At 41.8% G+C, this 23,237-nt stretch overlaps 1 protein-coding gene across 1 annotated transcript; it reads left to right on the forward strand.

The window, feature by feature from the left end:
- The first annotated feature begins 11,578 nt into the window (after positions 1 to 11,578).
- LOC133003039 (carcinoembryonic antigen-related cell adhesion molecule 5-like) lies at positions 11,579 to 22,865 on the forward strand. Its single transcript, XM_061072627.1, has 11 exons — positions 11,579 to 11,873; positions 12,439 to 12,708; positions 12,814 to 13,104; positions 13,745 to 14,017; positions 14,638 to 14,913; positions 17,960 to 18,232; positions 18,341 to 18,607; positions 19,125 to 19,246; positions 19,310 to 19,484; positions 22,607 to 22,734; positions 22,845 to 22,865. Exons 1-11 carry the CDS (start codon positions 11,579 to 11,581, stop codon positions 22,863 to 22,865), a joined length of 2,391 nt encoding a protein of 796 aa, XP_060928610.1.
- Positions 22,866 to 23,237: the final 372 nt, after the last annotated feature.

Raw genomic sequence — 23,237 nt, forward strand, 5'->3', positions numbered from 1 at the left:
AGTTATCACACAAGTTCCACTTTTATTAAATCAGGTGAGAGTCCTTCAATAACAAAACGTATTTTTAACACCATTACCTCATCAGTGAAGCCAAGAGGACAACAACTCCCATGATGCAACGCTGCTTCATCCAGACGTTAAACTAGGTCTTTTGTTATTGTTTTGATTGAGAGAAGATTTAAATTGTTTTAATCACATCTCCTACAGGAGGTTCTGAGTTTGAATCCTCGTGGTTCTTTACTTATCAAGGTGCATGGTAGAGAACATTTGAAGTGAAATAACGTCTCCACTCATTTCCATTCTCTGAGCTCCCCCCCCCCCCCCCCCTCTGGCTGTGCTGGAGGACCTGTGGCTGCTGGGCGGGGTTTTAAGGTTTTAACTCTTTGCTGCATTTCAAAGCTCAACATTAAATAGTCATAAGTTCCCAGATGGACTGTGTCTGCACCGGCTGCAGGAGCATGGAGACGGGAGATGCTTCTCAAATGAGTTATTCTCAGAATAAACAGTGAAACTTAGCTTTCACCAGAGTTTAATGTTTATCTGTCGAATATTTTACAAGCATAAATATTTGAAACACTTCCTGCAGCCTACCTGTTTCAAAAATAAAAGCACTCCAGCGTTTCTGTTGACTGAATCCATTCCTTTGTTTAAAAAATGGATTTGTTGTGAAATATTTGCTTCACAGCTCTGGTATTTATTTAAGTGCAGTAGTACAGTAGTCACATTTATGGCCATTTCCAGGGGCAACTATATGGAAAAGACAGCGCTGGCACAAGCAACACGGGGTTGACCTCGGGTTACATTTGGAATTAATAAGTGATCTTTGGCTTGAGGAGGTTGTTGACCACTGCTGAAGATGATCTGACTTCTCAGGAGTTTGACTTTTGGCTCTGACTGGATCAGTTTGAGAAACCCACACACAGCTGCCACCTGTCACTCAGAGCTCAGAGTTAAACCTTGACTCTGACTGTGCGTCTCCTGCATCGAGTCCAAGGACTTTACTTTAAAAACATGTCTTTTCAAATGCAGAAAAGGTAAAGACCAACTTTAGCTACAAACACCGAAGCTACCAAACGTCAGCCGGATGAAACACCACCATGTTGTTCTGCTGTTAATTTACAACTCCAAATAAAAGCCAATAATCTGCTGGGCCTTCTGGGCCTGGTTCCATTATGAAAGAGCGGTCATGCTTCCTTCCTGCACTCGCTCCAAACTTTAATCCACAACTATTTCATTACAGCTGTTTCCAGGCGTTTTAATAACCAGAAACCACAGCGACAACCGAGGTCGCTCTGCTGAGCTGTGACGCCTGGAAATGTGTGTGTGTGTTTGTTTGTGTGTGGTTTTGTGTGTGTGTGTGTGTGTGTGCCCAGGTCACTGCTTCAGATTCAGCAGCAGATTCCATCTTTTGATTAGAGGGCAAATTACAGCAGGACTCTGAATATTTATAACTCTACAGCCAAGATTGTTTGTTGATGTTTTTGGAAGTGTGTGTGTGTGTGTGTGTGTATGTGTGTGTGTGTGTGCTATTGACCACCATGCATTAGCAGTTTGTTACTGGTTCATTACTAATGATCAAATATTGATTGATTTTTAAGTCCAGTCTCTGCGTGTGAGTTTTAACGATCAACACTTTGAGCTGCAGAGATTAATGAGTTCTCTTTATGATGAGTTCATAACTGAATGAGTCTGAATGGGAACCAGTGACGTAGCGACAGATACAACTTCTGTGCATCTCTCACTTGGAATAAACGTGGAATCTTAATCAGCTGTATTTGCTGTTTCTGAGACGATCTTCCTCTGGAGGTCACCTCAGTAAACTCTGTGTTTTAAATCTCTTCTTAAACCCTTTTTATTCTCAAAGGCTTTTTGCGGCTGCGTCCGTGTCCTGATTTATTCCCATTTCTTGTTTATGTGTATTAGGCAGATAAGAGAGTTGAATTAAGAGGAGAGAGGGAGCCAGGTTTCAGGATGGAGTGGTCTGCTCGTGTCCAGCAGGAGGAGAACCAGCTCTCACCTTTATCTGCACAGAGCTCGTCTGTTACCTGAACTAACACTGTCTCTGGAACACGTCTGAAACCAGACCGAAGGTAATCACAATAACTAATAATCATACTCAATAAGCATCGGCCCAGACACAATAACCTTCTGGAGATAAAAGGAAAAGTTAGAGGGTGAGTGGGTCCAGACTAGCCTGACGTTGTCATACTCATTATTCTAGTCAGAATATGAGTCTGAGACCGCTCCATTTGGCTGTGATTATGGGGCGTGTTTCAACTGAACCAGGAAACCAGATGCCGCAGCTATTTGGACAAATATACAGAACTCCAGGAAAAGGCCGGACTCAGGTTTTAAATCCGACTACAGAAAGAATTTCAAATACTGCAACTAAAGAATGTATTCATCTGTAACAGGGAAATACACATACACCTTAGTTATAGTGATTTATAAGATAAGATATAAGGTTATATTGTCTTTTATATGTCCTCAACATACTTTAATGAAAGAGATGAAACCTGAGCTTCAGTGTGAGTGTGAGTGAGGATCAGTCACAGGTGAGATGATGGAGATGAACGTGTCTGATCTGCGTGTGCAGGAGGAGTCGAGCAGCCGGAGACAGGATGGAAGTGTATTTGTGTTTAAAGTGTTTTTCAGAAGTGGACAGTCAAAGACACGTGTTTCCTGCTGGTGTCTTCAGCCGAGAATCCTTCTGATCAGTCAGTGAACGTCGCTACTCTGCTCAGGCTCCGCCCACAGCTCCTCCTCAGAGCCGGACGCTGGGCAGGACAATGAAGGAAGTTAAATTCTGCATTATTTACCTGAGGTTGGTTGAGAAGAGGCCGAGCTGATCTCAGATCTGCTCTCAGATCTGGAGAGGAAGTGGACTCGGTAGTTGCCGCTCATTGCTCTCAATTTATAAAAGTTGGCTGTGTGCAATGAAGCATGAGGCCAAACCTCCAAATAACACTTTACTACGACAACACTCACGTCTGTTTCTTTTCAGTCGTTCTCAAATCAGCCAAACTCATTTCTGAACTTAAATTAGATGAAAAAAATGTCTCTGAGATGAAGAGAGGATTTATATGAACTAACTCTGAGGTCAGTTAAGAAAGAGAACACGAGGCAACGTGCAAACAGCTTCTTCCCAAAAGTGACATGCACGACCCAGTTTGAGAAAATTGTCACGTTAGGTGTTTCTATTAAAAGTTATTATTGTTGAGACTTTCTGAAACTTTAAAGATGACCTTCAGTTACGGAGCAGGAAATAAAAACCTGCTGATTTATTCAAAGTTCAGTGAAGCTGGAGAATCAGATGTCGTCGGCTTGAGTCTAAGCTGCCGATGCTTTTGAGTTCCTGTCGCCTGCTTATTCAAAATGTTGAACCTCACATGTTCAAATACAACACAACACTGGAACCTGAACAACACACATAACAAGTTTGAAGCTGACAAGATGAACGGTTCTTCAGATTTGCATTCGACAGGTTTCTTACATTATGCACAATGTTACGTGAGTGAAATGATCAACTGGAGACAAACGACTCAATAATCAATCAATCAATCAATCAATCAATCAATCAATCAATCAATCAATCAATCAATCCATCAACCAGCATGAACCCAAACACAACAGCCGACAGTCTGAGTGACGTGAGCTTCTTCCTCCTCGAGGTCGAGAACACAAACACACAGCTGAGTTGTGTGTTTGTGTGTCGTCGTGAGGACTTTGTCGAGCAGAGGAGAATAAATCTCATCTGCTGCTAAATGACAAACTGTCTGAAAACACCATCACTGAACTGAAAACCTGCCGAGGCCACAATAAATAAGAAGGGAAACATTTCTCCAGTTTGATTGTTTCCCTGCTCACTCCATCACGGAGCTAACGGGAACGATGACAGACCCGATGTGACAGCGTCAGAGCAGCAGCACTCACACAGAGCAGCTGTGTGTGTGTGTGTGTGTTCATAAACAGACATTTATATCACAAGTTATTCTCCTATGTGGTGATCACATGTAAGAATTAACCAGGAAGTGCTACATGAGTTTAATTTGAATATAACTCATGTGAATTAATACAAACTCCAGGATGTGAGTTTGACCTCTGAAGGTCGAGCTGGAGCCGATCAACACTGACATGGAGCTGAAGACCAGTCGGATGGTTTAAAGAACAGGTGGAAGGAGGGGGGAGGGGGGGGGGCCGAGGCATCTCAGGAGAAGGTGACAGGTGAGGAAATTAACTAAAGGAGAGAGGAAGCATGGAGAAGGATGAAGGATGGATAGTGAGGGAGGAAAAGGAAGCAAGGACGAACCTGTTCCTGATTGATGCTATAATGAGACCAGGATGACGTCCAGCATCCTGATGTCTGCCCTCACACAACACAACACAACACACACACACACACAACACAACACACACACACAACACAACACAAGACAAGACACACACACACAGGTGTACACTTACTTCCTTGTTTAAAAAGCCTGGTAATAAACGGCTGACAAACGCACACTTCTTTCCCTCTTCCACACATACACACACACACACAACCTCACACACACTCACACTCACACTCACACACACTCACACTCACACTGACACACACACACACACTCACAAACACACGCTCACAAACACACACTCACACACACACACACGACACAACACAAGACACACACAAACACACAGGTGTACACTTACTTCCTTGTATACAAGGCTTGGTAATAAACGGCTGACAAACGCACACTTCTTTCCCTCTTCCACACTCACACACACACACACACACACACACTCACTCACACACTCTCACACACACACACACACACTCAGTGGTGTCGAGACGTCTCGTACTGTAACGTTTTGACAGTTCATTAAATCTCCATGTTAATACCGAGTGCCCGGGCAGGCCGAGGTTAATGAGGCCGTCCCGGCTGCAGTGAAGGTTCGACTCCCGGCTGATAGACGCCATAAAAAACCTTTATTGCTCGAGCTGTTACACCGGAGCCGTGATGTGTGCGACCCGGCTGCACAACAAACATCACAACACAATGAACGCTTCTGATCGCGTCGGCGAGGGAAACAAATTGGCCTCATTAGTTCAGAATCTCAGATGAGAAAACAGCAAGAATGTTAATATCTGCAGCAGCTGGTTGACACACAAGCGAGATGATTGAACTGGACTGTCGGGGCTCGGCGGAGGCACTCAGAGGGAAATTCTACATCTTGTGTCATTCTAGTGTTTATGAATTAAGTCAACACACTACTGTCAGATTATTTACTTGCCTGTAAATCAGTGATAATATAGACGTCTTTGGAATTAGAATTAGAGGACACATGTTGCGTGCTGTAGTTTTAACATCAGATTGCATGTTTCCTGTCAGATAACGTTGTTTCCTGTCATCAAAAAGTCAAAAACATCTTCTACAACATGAAATGATCATAATCTAAAAAGACATTTTACACTGAAGACATATTTGAGGCAATACTACTTTTCTTTTTTTCTGTATTAAATTTCCTTCGTTGCTATTCCCATTATTTCAGATATCATATAAATCAAAATGTCCAGTAACTATAAGGACGACAGTTCTGTCTGGTGCAGGGACGTGTGCTGATTTCTATCACGGTGGCTCGACAGCAACAGAAACTTATTAAAGTACAAGCAACCTCAGAGTTGTGGTGTGAGGTTCCTGTGAAGAAGGAAACCGACCCAGGAAACAGAAGTGCACCAACACCTCCCTCTCTCATGTTGAGAAGAGATGTGTTCCACTGATTCTCCACCTGTCTTGAAGTGTGTCTGAGTGGCGCTGCTGGATGGGACCATGAGGAACTCTTTGCTCCGGGTGCTGTCCTTATTCTGTGAGCTGGCTCATGAGCTTTTGAAGGAACAGGCACTCAAAACAGGTCAATCTGAGGAGGGCTGTTTTAGACAGGGTAAAAAGGGGCTGTTTTAAATGATCCTTGTGGTATTTTGACCAAAATATGTTACAGACATTTCATTAAGACCCCAAAGAACCATATCAACTTGTGGTAAAATGGGCATAATATGTCCCCTTTAAAGCATCATGTGATCTACAGGCCCCTATATAATGTGTGTTGTGTGTATATAATTATTACTTTCCTTTATTCTCTGCTGGCTGTAACACAAACGGACTCTTGGGGATAATAAAGTTGATCTTGAGCTGCTGCTTCACTCTATTTCATGTGACGTCATTATCTGGTTTCTCTGACGTCCAGCAGGTTGTTGGTTTGATTCCCCTGATCTCTTACTTTTCCTCTGTGTCAAATCATCCACTTTTATTCTGCACTTTCACCTTTTTGCCATTTTTTGCAAAAGGTCTTAAATACATGATGCCATAAACACACACAGAACCACTAACACATGGTGCATGAAGGGATTTTTCATGTGCACAGTATTTCATATGAAATGTGAAGCTGGCATCTGCAACACGTTTTACACATTTCCATAGAAGCACATTTCTTTATTTCTTCACGACTTTTCATATTCATGATTTGTTACAGTGAGATTTCTGTGGTTAATTTACTTGAATATGCTTTGCACTGGTGATAAAGTGTTTGTGTACAGTTTATGATTTGACCTGTTTATTATACGTTTATGATTCATTCATATATCAATGTGTAGAGTGGAGCTCTGACTGTGTCGTCCCACTGAACTGAAACACAACTGAATGAAATGCAATGAGACAATGCCCAGCTGACTCTAGTTTATTTACCCATTAAACATGGAACCTTAGACATCATCACAACAATTTACTTTTTACTTTTTACCAAAAAGACACCACCAGAAATCCTGTTTTTATTTCCACGTCATCTTCTGATGTGAATTTTGACTTATAGCTGCATATTTGAATGGCGTATACAAAGCTCCCCTGGAAGTCGTTTGCTGCTGTAGAAAGATACGATCAGGTGTTCGTGCATTGAGGAGGAAGTGGAGCTGGATTTTATAATTTGATTGTGACTCAGCGTCATCTCAACTTCTTCAAACCAGGTTCTGCTGTGACTACGCAGGAGTCAGAATCTCATCACACGGTCTCCAGGCATCAAAAGGCTTTTTACAATTAATTACACTTCTATTTGTAGTTTGGGTAAAAGTGAATGTGATGAATTCAAACTACTGCTGCACATGGTTCTTGTTATGTTCTTCTTCACACTGTGATTAAAGGTGATCACCAGCATTTCACACATCATAGATACATGCTCTTTAAAAGTCTGCATTTTAAGCAGCAGTCTTCATGCAGAGCATCTGGAGTCAGAGGACGGATCCTGAAAAGACTCAATAAAGTGATATATTATCTTCTGATCTCAATTAAAGCTGTCGCTACCTCCACCAGGAGCTCATGTTCTCACCCATGTCCATTGTTGTGTTCGTTGGTTTATCAGCAGGATTACACAAAAACTACTGAACCAATATCCACCAAACTTGGCAGAAGGATGGAATCAAGAACCCAATGAGTTTGGTGCAGAAACGGACAAAGGGACAGGAAGTTTTTCACTTTGTTTAAAATTAACATGTTGGACTTTTCCACCAGTTTCCCAGTGAAAGATTCCCATTTAGAGAACTGGTATATTAGTGTTTGCAGATGATTGAACTGGACTGTCGGGGCTCGGCATTCTAGTGTTTATGAATTAAGTCAACACACTAATGTCAGATTATTTACTTGCCTGTAAATCAGTGATAATATAGACGTCTTTGGAATGAGAATTAGAGGACACATGTTGCATGCTGTCGTTTTAACATCTGATTGCATGTTTCCTGTCAGATAACGTTGTTTCCTGTCATCAGAAAGTCAAAAACATCTTCTACAACATGAAATGATCATAATCTACAAAGACATTTTACACTGAAGACATATTTGAGGCAATACTACTTTTCTTTTTTTCTTTATTAAATTTCCATCGTTGCTATCCCCATTATTTCAGATATCATATAATTCAAAATGTCCAGTAACTATAAGGACGACAGTTCTGTGTGGTGCAGGGACGTGTGCTGATTTCTATCACGGTGGCTCGACAGCAACAGAAACGTATTACAGTTTTTCACAATTGTTAACACACGTTTTTCAAAACAATAACGGCTTTCTCAAAACTGCACACAGACAACTGAAAACCTCACACACAAAATGCTAAACCTGACACTCCCTTTGCAAGATGACTCTTTGCCATCAAAATGGAACTCGTGTTTTCATTTGGTACACACAGCCATATTTTCAAATGACACACACATACCATTTATTGAGTACACACAACTAAGCATTTGCTTGCACACTTCCAAGCATTTACAGCACACTGAAGTGCAAAATTGAAAACACAATCATCGAAATGGAACACACCATATGAATGACAATGACTGGAGAATTAGCCATTTCTCCTTTTGTAAACTGTTTCAGTGTAGGCCTACTTTTTTCATAGTCAAACATAAAACAGCACACAAATATGCATCAAAAAAGGTTTATTTCGGTACACACAGAGAACAGTACAGTACTGACACAGACAGCATGAGTATGCAAGTTCAACACAGTGGGCTACAGTGAGACACTGTAGAAAAGGAACAATACTGGATTACAGGTACTATACATGCATGTGTCAGTGCTGAATGTTTGGTTCTTACAAGCACAAATTCTCGCCGTAACTCCTTGATGCGTCTGTGTTCTGTCCGAATGGGACCCTGCTCACGTGTTTCATCCGCATGGCATTCCTATGAAGAATACGGTCCAATGTAGAGAGGCTGACGGTCTGGACATTTCTAAATGTAGCATGGTCAGCCAGGATCCTTGTTTTTATTTGTTTGAACGTGATTGCGTTGTTCTCACAAACCATATCTACAATTTCAGTCTCCTGTTCGGCTGTAAAAATGTGTTCTTCCTCCACGGTGTGGTTCTCTTTCAGTCCTGCAAAATATAAATACTGTGAGCACACTGTATTCTATTCTATTCCATTGTTCATCAAACAAAACAGAGGCTCAAGGGACTTTTATGCTGCAGTCCTGATTGCAAATCGCTCAACAAATCTGAATGTTTAGAGATTTGAGTATTTGTGTGTTGTAGGTTGATGCTTTGAGATTTTACTTGAGAAGTGTCTGCAACAACTGAAAATTGTGTGTAGTGTTTTGACAACAAGGTGATGTGTAATTTACATCAGAGTGTAAAGAAGGAAAGTCAGAGTCTAATGCGGTAAGGGAGTGTGAAGTAGTGCCAAATTGGGTCAAGCTATTGGTACATGAAGTGAATGTTGTGCAAATTGTGCCGAATTTTTGCTTTTTGTGTGTTAACAACTGAGAAAAACTTTTAAGTACAAGCAACCTCAGAGTGGGGGTGTGAGGTGCCTGTGAAGAAGGAAACTGACCCAGGAAACAGAAGTGCACCAACACCTCCCTCTCTCATGTTGATAAGAGATGTGTTCCACTGATTCTCTACCTGTCTTGAAGTGTGTCTGAGTGGCGCTGCTGGATGGGACCATGGGGAACTCTTTGCTCCGGGTGCTGTCCTTATTCTGTGAGTATCAGTAACTTTTATTCTATGAATGCAAAGTGTTTATTAGATGTTTGTCCAACCACAGCAACGGCTGCTGAAACTGAAATGTCTTTATCTATTTGCAGAGGTAACCAGACGCATATATTCTGTTACATGCACTTAAATAACTTTTATTTGAGACTAAATTGTGAGTGTTGGAGAACCGTTAGAAAGTGGAAACTATATTTTCTTTAAATTTATTATTTGATCCCCGACACATGAAAAAAGACCAATTTTATACCTGATTCATTGATTAATTTGCCAAAAGATAATTTGATATAAGAAAAGTTGATTTAGAAACAAATCAAACGTTGTGATGTTCTCATGGGAATTATAGACTTTAAGTTACAGGCTGTGAATATTGTCCTGATGATTATCAGAGAAACAATCATCTGATCCACATGAATTTAAATAAATGGATCAAACTCAGTAGATCACTGATATTTTAACTTATTTTATTCATTGAGTTATTGATTCTCAAGACATTTCATACTTTTGTACAATTTCTTTGATGAATAGTTTTAATACTACTACTCATACTCACTTTTACAATATAACAGTACTTACTAATAGATGTTTTGCAATAGTAGGGGGACTCGACGTTGGCGAATTATCAATAATCATGGAATATGATTATTAAAACATAAAGATTATTTATTTAAAAATAATTAGATTATTAATTGAAAATGATCAGTAATCAAGTAAGAATAAAACTATTAATGAGTAAATAAGAAAGTTTAACAATTAAGAATAATTAAATCATTAATTTGAGAGTAATGAAGTTTATCAATTAAGAATAATTAAATAATTAATGAAAACTTAAGAATAATCAATCAATGAATAATAAACTATTAATGAAAACAAGTAATTATCAATTAGGAAGTATAAGCTATCAATTAACAATGATAAGGTTATCAACTAAGGATAATGAAATAATTAGTCAAAACAATAAAATTATCAATTTAAGAATAATACTATCTATATTTGTAATCAAGAAGGGGCACCACCCGGGTAACAGGGAGCCAACAGTCAGTCTAAAAGAACAGTCTCAGTTTGACAAAGTCAAATTAATAATTTCAATATTTAATATTAAGGACCATTAAACGAACAATGAAGGGTTTAAGTTCGAGCACTGGCTATCGTTATCCAACTGTGTTCACATAAACATGCACAAATAATCACAAGATACAAATACTTTAAGCATAAAAGGATTTATTAAAAAAAGATATTAAAGTCAATGTTATTCCAAATGATTCTTCACTTAACACAATCTGCTATATCTAATATAGTTGCAGAACATTCATCACAATGTATCACACTGCAATACTTCTGATAAGTCTGTGTGTGTGTGTGTGTGGGTGTGTGTGTGTGTGTGAGAGAGGAAGAAGGGGGGTTGGTGACTCACGAATTGCAGAGGGCCGGCCTAACCCTGGGGTTTGACTTAAAAAATGGTGGTATAACACACCAGGACTACATCAAAATGGCGGAGTCGCCTTAGGAATTTAGAGTCCGAATGGAGGGCGGGCCCGAGGTGTATTACAGTCGATGGAATGGGAAGAATGAGTTCTGAGCGAGCAGCGGCTTTTAACACCTGAAAAGGTATCAACCCCCTTTCGGAGGGGGTTAGGGGCTCAGGCCAATAGACTGTCAGAGTTCAAATCTGAGGAGCGGTTTAGGGGCACAGCAGGGGTCCTTGACAGTTTCGACTGCAGCTTGATCCCCCCAAAGTACTTCTGCTTGGATAGGAATGTTCCACAAGGCCTCATTTACGACCCTCTGTGCAAGACTGTAGGCCCCAACATAGACTTATTACTAGAGTCTGTACTGTGTTTGATTATTTAGCAGGTTTATTAATGTCTGATGAGATACCAATGTTTCTTTCAGTGATGAATACACTCCTCTCCTGTGGACCCACTGAATGTAAGTCAGCTCTTTTCTTTATTGATCTCTATCTTTATTAATATGTATATTTCATTCCATTTTTCTTTGTGTATGTTGTTACTAAGATAAGTGAGTATATGAATGAACTGCAAACTTATAGAACAAAACTAACTATGTTCTGTTTGTACGGGGGGGGGGTAGATGCTGAGCTGACCTTTGAACCCAACTCAACCGCTCTATATTCTGGGGAGCACGTTAATCTCACGTGTCACATGAGAGAATCAAATGTCAGTGAGTGGTTTTATGAGTTCAAGTGGAACGACAAACCACTGGTTCCCATCTCCTCCACTAACGTGCTCAGGATTCCAGAGCTAACGCCCGACAGGAACAGGGATTATCAGTGCATCGCTCACCACAACAGCTCAGAAGAGAACAAACGGAGCAACAGGGCCACTCTCTCTGTGTCAGGTGAGATATCCAGAGTCCTTGTCCCCGCTGGGAGCTTCACCCACAGACATGTGGAGACACAGGACAAAGAGAAACACAAGTCAAGCACTTCACAATAACTGGGACAGTAGAAACATGAGGCTTATTTTCCACATGGTGTCGACAGCCGGACAAATCCACGTTTCTTCTTCTGAAAAAATGCATCGATTTCTAAATAATTATAAAGATAGTATTAGTTGTTATTTTAATGGATATATACTACATATTGAACATAAACAATAAAATAATGAATTGATCACTAATTAGTTATGAAAATATAGATTTTTGCTATTTTAATGGATTTATACTACCTATACTGAATTATAAAATAATGATGAGTTGATTTCTAATCAACATTGAAAACATATTGTTTTTAAATCTTCTTTAATAAATGTATGCTACTACAGATGTAATGAATTTCGTCCCAATTGAGGATGAAGATATATGTTTTTGCTAATTTAATAAATGCTTCACCACATGAACTGAGTTTCATAAAGTAATAAGGAAGGATCCCTAATTAAAGATGTGAATGTTCTTTCCCGAGCAGCACACAGACCCAGAGCCACAGTGAGAGCATCCAGGACGTCCATCCCAGTGGGCGGCTCTTTGACTCTGACCTGTTCTGTGGAGGAGTCTGCGGGTTGGAGCTACGACTGGTTCACACGTTCCCCAGACGCTGAGGAAACCGCCATCGCAACAAATCCTGTGCAAAACTCTCTGAGCATCTCACAGGGAGGCAGCTACTGGTGCAGGGGAAGAAGGACTCACTCAGATTTCTTCTCAGAGAAGAGTCACGTGCATCACATCGACAGAACCTGTGAGTAGCACGCTTTCATGACTGGCTACTATGAAAACAGAACCAGTCAGCAGCAATATTAACCAGTTCTCTCTGTTGGTTTGATATTTGTGTTTGAATGTTCAGTGTCAAACAGAAGCTTTGTCGTGCTGCAACACAACCTGACTCAGATATTCAGCGGTGAGACGATCTCTGTCAGGTGTGAGATCCAGGGAGGAGGAGACACCCAGTGGGAATATGAATGGAGGACAACAAGCTCCCACCAACCAGTCACTGGTCCAGACACAGCTCCCACACACAGTGAATACAGGCTGGGCACTGCCTCTGTTTTCCACAGTGGAGAGTACTGGTGTAAGGCCAGAGCGGACTGGTATTCCTCAACAGAGTGGAGTGAGGCCTTCCAGCTGAGAGTAACACGTACGTCCAATCGTCTTTCAAAACCTCCACGAGGACGTTACGTCTTCACCTCTTTCTATTGGTTGTTCTTAGCAGGATTACGTAAAAACTACTTAACCAATTTCCGCCCAATCCCCAGAAAGCATCTGGGTGTGGACCTGAACTGGTCCACATGTAAACCAGCTAATGTGGCCCAAATACCTTAAAACCAACCTGGGTCTTTGTGGCTCACATCAGGTGCTGTAGGCAAAGTGTGATCTGGATGTGGACCTCAAGTGGTCAATGAATGGTGAACATGGCTCAAACAGCACATAGCACATGGGGGCCTAACCCTAACCCTTGTGGTTGACACACGGTATTGCTCCGGCTCATCTGTGGCCCGGCTCTGGCAAACAGCAGTGGACTGCCCCAGTGCCATCACTCCATGAGGTGTGTGGGCTGGATGCCAGTGTGACAGTGTGGGACACATCTGGTTCAGAAGCCTTGAGCTATGTGGGGATCAATGAACCTTTTACATTTTGAGATTCATCATTAGACCTTTTTGTCTTATATATTCTACGATCAGAACTTTGTCCTCTACTGAGTGAAACTCTGCTTCATACGCTTTAATCTTTTTTCCCCATTTAATTTGTCTTTCATTTTCTCTCACACACTTTGAAAGCCGATAAACCCAGGCCCAGGCTGACTGCCGATAGCACAACCATCACAGGAAAGGGACGCGTAGCACTGAGCTGCTCTGTGGAGAACGCAGCTGAGTGGAGATACGACTGGTTCAGAAGAACCTCAGCCTCCTCTGCAGCTCAGATCCTAAGATATAACGAAACAGATGATGGAATCAGCATCTCAGAGGAAGGCATCTACAGCTGCAGAGGACGGAGAGGAGACACAACCTTCCTCACAGAGGACAGCAACCGAGTCACAATAGAGAACAGAGGTAAGAGTCAGTTTAGAAATCCAAAGACTAGCTACCTCCGCTGTGGAGGTTATATTCTGTCCCTGGACGTTTCTTTCTTTATTTGTTTGTCAGCAGGATTACGCAAAAACTACCGATGGATTTCCACGAAACTTGGGACAGAACCAATGAAATTTAGATGGAATCCAAACATCCAGACTTTCTTTAACACAATGTAACTTTTACTGAGCAACAGCGCCCTCTGCAGCCACATGTGATATTGTTTAATAACTTCAGAGTGTTTCTAACTGATCTCAGTTCAGCTTCACTCTTCAGCTGCAGCTGGTTGTGAGTTTGTGACTCAGTCAGTTCTTCTCTCAGGAGATGGAACCCACTCACCAGAGTCACAGAGAACAGACGCTCAGGGAGAGAAGGAGGAAACTTTCTCCTTATTAAGACAGAGAATCATCACATTAACTTGGAAGCTGCAGTTTTAATGTTAAAAAGTTGCAAAGTGTTTTACTTTAAGATTGTGTGATTCTTTTTTGATTCTTTCCCCTGATGAAAAGATGAGCAGACTCGTATCTGTACAGTTTGGTGGAGGGAGGAGCTGTACTGAGCCATTCTACTTTCTTCTGTTCTCTGTTTCTATTTGTGATCAGTTTCCCACAAGGCGTCTGTGGCCCTGCAGCCTGACTGGTCTCTGGTCTTCAGCGGTGAGACGATCACTGTCCGGTGTGAGGTCCCTGCAGATGTACCAGCTGAGTGGGAGTATGAATGGACCAAACCCAACTCAACTACGGTTCCAACACACAATGAATACAGGATTGTCAATGCGTCCTCGTCCGACAGTGGAAGCTACAGGTGTTTGGCTAAAGACAAGAAGAACTTGAATTCCACGACCGAGTGGAGCGATGACATCACATTAACAGTTTCTGGTGAGAAAGACCGAGTTTTGAGAAACTGGCAAATTTCTCCTTCAGTTTATGTTCATATGCGTTGATAAAAAAATAGAATTCAACAAAAAAGTAACGAGGGATGCACCGATTCAAAAGCTGAAAATCTTACCGATATTTATCTCGTTATTTCTATTAGCCTGTTGGTGAGTAAGATGACGTTCACCGATGTTAAGATGTTATTCTCATCTGGGAGGAAACAAGTTTAAATTTGGTTAATGTACGGTACGGCTGTGGCTAACTTGTGGCTCTGATGTGGCAAACAGGTGGTATAATCTGGGCCAAACCATTCTGTACTTCTGCTTTTACTGCTGTTTTAGTTTGTACGACTGCAGAAGACTGAAGGAGATACGTGTTCTACTCATTTCATTCAACTCACATGAAATGGACTAAATGCCAAAGTGTTTTTAACATTAAAGGAGACATATTATGCCCATTTCACCACAGTTGATATGGTTCCTTGGGGTCTTAATGAAATGTCTGTAACTTATTTTGGTCAAAATACTACAAGGATCATTTAAAACAGCAGCCTTTTTAACCCTGTCTAAAACAGCCCTCCTCAGATTGAACTGTTTTGAGGGGCCCGCCCCCCTATTGTCCCGCCCCCACTTTACTACGCCCCCTTCACTCCTCCCCCTTCTCACCCCTCCCCCCTATCATGGAGGTGTAGGACATAACTTTTTTTACCTCCACTAATTAGTCTCTGTTTGAATGTGTTCTCACTACAGAATGCATTCAACATCTATAGGGCAGATTATGGGCATATACGTCTAAGAGGAATAGAGCAGTAAGTTGGGTTTTTTTTATGCATGAGATATCAGTCATTTCTGCAATACAAATATGACTGAGGAATAAAATACAATAAATTACTCTTCCCTCTGTATTACTTTGCTAACTGCTCATCTTACACGTGTCAATTGTTGACGTATAAAGCACTTAAAGCACACAACTGTTTCTATACACTTTTATTGTCAGAAAGATTGCTAGACAGAATGCCACAGAGCTTTTCAAACATAGTTATTAAATATACTGGCTGGGACAGAGGTAATAAATACAAAAAATACCAAGTATAATAAAAACATAGAAAAACAAAGGAACACTTTATATTTGTGTGTCAACTTTTATTCTTTATTATGTTGCTTGGCGACGCCCAGCACTTTCATTGAAAAGCAGGGCTGCCAGGTAGAGTCTTTGGGGAGAAAATAATATTAATAAGAGCACGTGTGTATAATAGTTTGTATAATAAATAATAGGTATACATTTCTTTGAAAAAAATAATCGTACTGTTACCTGCATAACATTCCAAGAAAAGGACAGACAACGTTTTTGGGTGCAAAACGCAGAATGACGCTGTGGAAAGACTCCAACGACGAGGTCTGGTAGTGAGGGCTCAGCTTCCCCACATCTTTCAGAACTCTCTTGTTGGTCAACACCTTCTCTAATCTGCAGACGGCTGGTGTCTCTGTAAAAAAAGGGGGGGAAACATAACTATAGATTCAAAGTGATTATGGCATTTGTTATTTGGAATGTTTTATATTTATATATTATATATATATATATATATATATATATATATATATATATATATATATATATATATATATATATATATATATATATATATAAACACAAGCCTTACATTTGCAATGCAAATTTGGTGAACATACCTTCTGTCAACCATTTGCTCTTGTCCCTAGAAGTGTGTTGTGGATGCAAACACTGGGGGAAAACAGGGTCTTCATGGGAGTGGATGTCTTGGACATGGTTGAGGATGGAGGTCCACTTTGCTGCTCTCTCTGGCCCTGATGTTGACATAGCGGCTGTCCAGTAGATGTGGTTTTTTATGCTGCGAAGCCACTTCTTCAGTTTCACACATTCTTTGTCCTGGGAAATCTTGACCAGTTTCTTGTACAGTCCCAAAAATAAAAATAAAAATTTAGTCATACACAGACACATTATCATCATCATCATTATTTATTCAGGGAGAATTCACTGAGCACACAGCTCTTTTGCAGCAATGCCTTGCTTGAGGGTACATAATACAGATGAACAATAAATAAACAAAACAAAACAGACAAAATAAATAAACAGAACACATTATACAACTCAGAAATTAAGTATTAAAATATATATTATATTATATATATAAAAAACAAAATTAATCCCCATATAAGGTCTAAATAATGTGGGCAGGGCATGCCTTCAATGTATTGTGTGAGTGAGTGCATTAATTACAAAATTGCTGTTATTAATAGTCCAACATGAAAACTCCTGTAAAGTCTCATCCCTGTCCCCAACCACTACATACTAGCCCCCCACCCACCCACCCACACGCCACAACATGCTAACGTCACTAGCCCCCACACAAAATGTCTAAAAGAAGCAAATACCAGAATTATTTAAAAAAAAATACTTACATTTCCCTCGTCTTGAGTGTTGCGATGGAAAGATGGCACCGACCCCTCTTTCAATAACAACCTTTTCGCGAATCCGGCGTTATATTGGCCCAGGTTGATAAAACAGTCCGATTCAAAGTGGTTAGAGCACACTAACAGATGTTTGCCAACTCTTGCAGGAACGTTGCCGTCATATATGAACTCAATCCATCTCAAGCTTGTGTCTTCTGAAGCTGGAGTCACATGAAGAGCTTTGTGCTGATTTGTGCAGCCGAGCACTGAGCATTTGGGTGTGGAATTCGAATCATGCTGCTAGTTAGCTTATCCAAGTGTTTCCAAGGCTTGCAAGAATTTAATGGCGGCTGGCCGGACTCCGATGGACTGAAAAAGTGGGTGGGTCGAGTGGTGGTGGGGGGCGTGTACTACATGGGCATTTTTATCTATTACGTATTAGTTTGTTGTAATCCCATTCGACGCCATCTAGAGTATAGTTTCTGACATAGAGGAACCACAACAAATCGCGGGAGTTGTTTTTTTCCAGAGTTTTTGGGACTGTAGACATGCCAGATACCCAAATTAACGTGTAGAAGCACTACAATAGTGGAATTTTCATAAGATGTCCCCTTTAACAGAAAGACCAGCGGCTAACCTGAGTGCTGACCACAGCGCCTTTCCAGTAGCGGGCAGTGTGCTCCTGACCTGCTCCGTGGGCCCAGCATCACCTGGATGGAAGTATTATTGGTACAGAGGTGAGAAAACCTCTGAGCCCCTGACGGATGAGGATTTCAAGTCAAATGGACAAAGTGCTCGTGCCTCACGTGAAGGACTGTACTGGTGCAGAGGAGGAAGAGGAGATCCAGTTCACTACACCCAGTACAGTAACTCAGTCAGGATTCATGGAATCGGTGAGTGAGGAGAGAATCCATTCTGCGTCCATGACTGTTTGTTGAGATTACGTAAAGGTTGATGCTAAAACAAGCTGTTATTCTGTCTTTACTGGTGAATACGAACAGTCCACAACAGAGCTGCTGCGACTCTTCAACCCAACTGGCCGAACACATACAGAGGAGAAGCCGTCACCCTGAGGTGTGAGATCCAGGGAGGAGACTCTGAGTGGGAGTATGAATGGACAGCAACCAGCTCACATGCACCTCCCAACACAAAGGAGTTCAGGATCAGTCTGGGGTCAGATCTGAGCGGCAGCTACTGGTGTCAGGGCCGACTGAAAGGTGCACGGCAGAACTCCACAGGATGGAGTGTTCCCCTCACATTGTCTAACGGTGAGTAAAGTCATATTTAGTATTAAAATATAGGTGTTTAACTTTAAATATTAAAAAGTTTATATGTGCTCAATGCTCATGTACAAAAGAGAAGCCAAAGTATCCCGGATACCAGCCATCTTGCACTTTTCAGGTCATTTAGAGCCAGAGTCTGTGAAATCATGATGGAGGTGTGGAGCTGGGTATCGAGGTCCCGCCCATACATGTGCTCGACCAATCACGTGTCAGAGTCATCTGTCAATCATGACATTTCACTGTTTTTATAGAATCAAATAACTAATTAAAACCAAACTGATCAGAAACATGAACACGTGAACAAACTAAAATGAAAGATCCCATGGTTGACATAAACTGCAGGCAGCCACCAGGGGGCGGTTGTTATAGTTTGGCTTCACTTTTGGGGGCAGTCATGTCGACGGCTGAATGTGAAGCATCCAGAAACTGCATTGGTTCTAAAAATGAACATCTGTAGACAAACATGAAGACGTGTTTTTGTTGTGACGATGTTCCGTTTCAGCGGCTGCACCACGACCTGTCGTCACTGTGTCTCCGTCATGGCTGACTCCTGGAGCCTCCGTGACTCTCACCTGTGGGGGGGGTCCACGTCCCACTGCAGGGTGGAGGTTCTACTGGTACAGAGCTGACCGCATTAGTTTGGATCCAGTCCCCAGATGTCCATATCAATACTGGATAACTGAAAAGCCAATTCCTTCCGACTTCAGTTATGAGCTGCTCCCAGGAAGCGACGGAGGAACTGAACAAAACTCCTTCGTCATCCAAGGCCTGACGGAGTCAGCAGGTTATGCATGTCGAGCTGGAAGAGGAGACCCCGTGTTTTACACTGAGTACAGTGAGACAAAGTGGGTGTGGTCTGTAGGTGAGTTTGTTTCTTTCTCTTGAAGCAGATGTTGTCCCTTCAGTCGGTCAGTTACTTGGGGAACTTTACTTTGGCTGGTTCCTCCAGCTGATTCACTTTTAGAGGTCATAGGTCAAAGGTCAAGACAGATACAGGGTTAGAGAGACAATCTGAAGCTTATATTGATCAGAGAATCATTCCCCTAAATCTAATGTGACATGAAATTATTATTTGTGTGCATCCTATAGGGCTGACCTGAAGTTGATATTATTTATGATCATATGCTCGGACTGACATCATCATGTCGTCCTTCTGACGTTTCCCCTGTAAAATTACGCAAAGCCTAAAATGACATCTTTAATCTGGAAACATTACAAATGTATTCTGGTAATATTATGATCTTATTCCCCAAAACAAGAAGTGACTGAGATGGAGTCTCTGCTGATGGCTTCACGTTTTTAATGCTCAACTAATTTAAACCATTTATTTCTGTTTCACTCTTCATGTCACGTTTTTCAGATTCCAATTCGTCAGTGTCTCTCAAAGTGAGTCCGGACAGAGTGCAGCAGCAGTCCTATCATGACCAAGTCCGTCTGAACTGCAAGGGAAACTCTGATAAGTGGAGATTGTGGAGGTTTAATAGAGACGAAGCAGGATTCACAGAGTGCGAGTCTCAGGAGAGAACCCCAAGCTTCACATGGCCCACGGAGCATTATTTTCCTTCTGGAGTTTACTGGTGTGGATCTGGATCAGAGATCAGCAACGCAGTCAACATCTCTTCAGGTTGTAGTTTTTCATTGAATCTATTTACACTGTGCATGTTTCCAACATCCCATAATGTGATTTAAAGGTAGAGTAACTGAAAGTGGGGAGCACTGCCTCCCTTCACTGCTCCTGCAGGAGCTGCACCCCCCACATGTACCAAGGTGCATCACATCAAACATGATCTCTGGATGAAATTCACCTTCTTTATTTACACAAACCACACGTTCAACGCCCAGAATCAGCTGTGAGAGTGTGTCCGTCTGCGTTAAACAAGCAGACATCACGTGACTGTGTGGACGCCACAGCCCACAGCGCCACCCGGAGGCTGTTTCCCTCTCTCTACTCAAGAGGGAGCTCTTTTGGTTGGAGAGCAGGACTTATTGATGTCACATTCAGATTTTGTGATGCTCTCACTCTAAACCCTGCGCTCACACTCAACTCTCCCCTGCTTGAGCTCAGACGTCCTGCTCTTGAAGCCAGGGCTGTGTATTGAAACCAGATGTTTTTCCAGCGCACACACAACGTACAGCTCATGGACGTGTGGAGAAGAATGTGACAAAAAGTGCATTGAATGACTTCGGCTCCACTTTAACATCTAATATTTAAACTCATGCTGTTTATATACGAGCTGAATTATCAGGTTGTTCACATTGTTGATGTTTTTTTAACTGTTTACAGTTCAAGGTGATGTTCTCCTGGAGAGCCCTGCCCGTCCTGTGACTGAGGGACAGTCCGTTACTCTCAGCTGCTCATTGTTCGGAAGAACAAACCTCTATTCCAACTTCTCTTTCTACAAAAATGATGAACTCCTCCAAAGTGATGTCAGAAGGGAACTGGAAATCTCAGTTGTGTCAAAGGCAGATGAAGGTTTCTACAAGTGTGAACATCAAGGAGACTTCTCAGAGGAGAGTTGGATGTCAGTAAAATGTGAGTGTGATCAATATGAGGTAGAAGAGGAGCCTCCAGGTTGAGAAGTAGATTCAAAACGTTTCTACTCAGTATTTTCACTGAGACGGTTTCTAAACACCAGCTCCACTTGCTCATTACACTTATAAAACATTTTGTTACCTGGATACCAGCCATCTTTCACTTTTCAGGTCATTTAGAGGCAGAGTCTGTGAAATCATGATGGAGGTGTGGAGCTGGGTATCGAGTTCCTGCCCATACATGTGCTCGACCAATCACCAGTCAGAGTCAGCTGTCAATCAGGACGTTTCACTGTTTTTATAGAATCAAATAACTAATTAAAACCAAACTGATCAGAAACATGAACACTTGAACAAACTAAAATGAAAGAAACCATGATTGACATATACTGCAGGCAGCCACCAGGGGGCGGGTTTATAGTTTGGCTTCACTTTTGGGGGCAGTCATGTCGATGGCTGAATGTGAAGCATCCAGAAACTGCATTGGTTCCAAAATGAAACAAACATGAAGACGTGTTTTTGTTGTGACAATGTTCCGTTTCAGCGGCTGCACCACGACCTGTCGTCACTGTGTCTCCGTCATGGCTGACTCCTGGAGCCTCCGTGACTCTCACCTGTGGGGGGGGTCCACATCCCACTGCAGGGGGGAGGTTCTACTGGTACAGAGCTCACCCCATTAGTTTGGATCCAGTCCCCAGATGTTCATATCAATTCTGGTGGAATGAAATGCAAATTCCTGACAAGTTCAGTTATGAGCTGCTCCCAGGAAGCGACGGAGGAACTGAACAAAACTCCTTCGTCATCCGAGGCCTGACGGAGTCAGCAGGTTATGCATGTCGAGCTGGAAGAGGAGACCCCGTGTTTTACACTGAGTACAGTGAGACAAAGTGGGTGTGGTCTGTAGGTGAGTTTGTTTCTTTCTCTTGAAGCAGATGTTGTCCCTTCAGTCGGTCAGTTTCTTGGGGAACTTTACTTTGGCTGGTTCCTCCAGCTGATTCACTTTTAGAGGTCATAGGTCAAAGGTCAAGACAGATACAGGGTTAGAGAGACAATCTGAAGCTTATATTGATCAGAGAATCATTCCCCTAAATCTAATGTGACATGAAATTATTCTTTGTGTGCATCCTATAGGGCTGACCTGAAGTTGATATTATTTATGATCATATGCTCGGACTGACATCACCATGATGTCACTGTGATGTCACTGTGATGTCACTGTGATGTCAACAAACGATGACGTCTTTCTGACGTTTCCTCTGTAAAATGACGCAAAGCCTAAAATGACATCTTTAATCTGGAAACATTACAAAATGTATTCTCGTAATATTATGACCTTATTCCCCAAAACAAGAAGTGACTGAGATGGAGTCTCTGCTGATAGCTTCACGTTTTTAATGATCAACTAATTTAAACCATTAGTTTCTGTTTCACTCTTCATGTCACGTTTTTCAGATTCCAATTCGTCAGTGTCTCTCAAAGTGAGTCCGGACTCAGTGCAGCACCACTATCGTGACCAAGTCGGTCTGACCTGCAAGGGAAACTCTGATAAGTGGAGATTGTGGAGGTTTAATAGACACGAAGTAGTATTCAGAGAGTGCGAGTCTCAGGAGAGAATCCCACGCTTCACATGGCCCACGGATCATCATCTTCCTTCTGGAGTTTACTGGTGTGGATCTGGATCATTGATCAGCAACGCAGTCAACATCACTAGAGGTTGTAGTTTTTTCATTGAATCTATTCACACTGTGCATGTTTCCAACATCCCATAATGTAGGGTGACCAGACGTCCTCTTTTTCCCGGACATGTCCTCTTTTCGAGACCTAAAAAATGCGTCTGGCAGGGATTCCAAAAACGTCCGGTATTTTGCCTCGTCGCAAAAAAAATATTAATAATTTTTTTTTTTTTTTTGCCTCGTCGCATATTTGTGTTTCTGGGTCTTTCACATAGCCTACTAGTTATTTCGGCCTTCCAAGTTCTGGAAATGGTACCACCCTTACGTTCCACCTTCTTGCGCGAGCTGACTGTAGAGAGAGTCATTGTGCGACCGATCTCAGGGTTGCCAGAGCCACGATAATTATCCTC

The sequence above is a fragment of the Limanda limanda genome, chromosome 6, assembly GCF_963576545.1.
Source record: "Limanda limanda chromosome 6, fLimLim1.1, whole genome shotgun sequence".
In the NCBI taxonomy this organism is placed as follows: domain Eukaryota; kingdom Metazoa; phylum Chordata; class Actinopteri; order Pleuronectiformes; family Pleuronectidae; genus Limanda; species Limanda limanda.

What these genes read in the sequence shown, in the direction of transcription:
- LOC133003039 (XM_061072627.1), top strand. Translation starts at nt 11,579, where the DNA reads ATGTTCTGTTTGTACGGGGGGGGGGTAGATGCTGAGCTGACCTTTGAA. An exon ending in AGTCACAATAGAGAACAGAG is followed by an intron (nt 14,018 to 14,637) that starts GTAAGAGTCAGT and finishes ATTTGTGATCAG; the next exon opens with TTTCCCACAAGGCGTCTGTG. An exon ending in CATCACATTAACAGTTTCTG is followed by an intron (nt 14,914 to 17,959) that starts GTGAGAAAGACC and finishes CCCCTTTAACAG; the next exon opens with AAAGACCAGCGGCTAACCTG.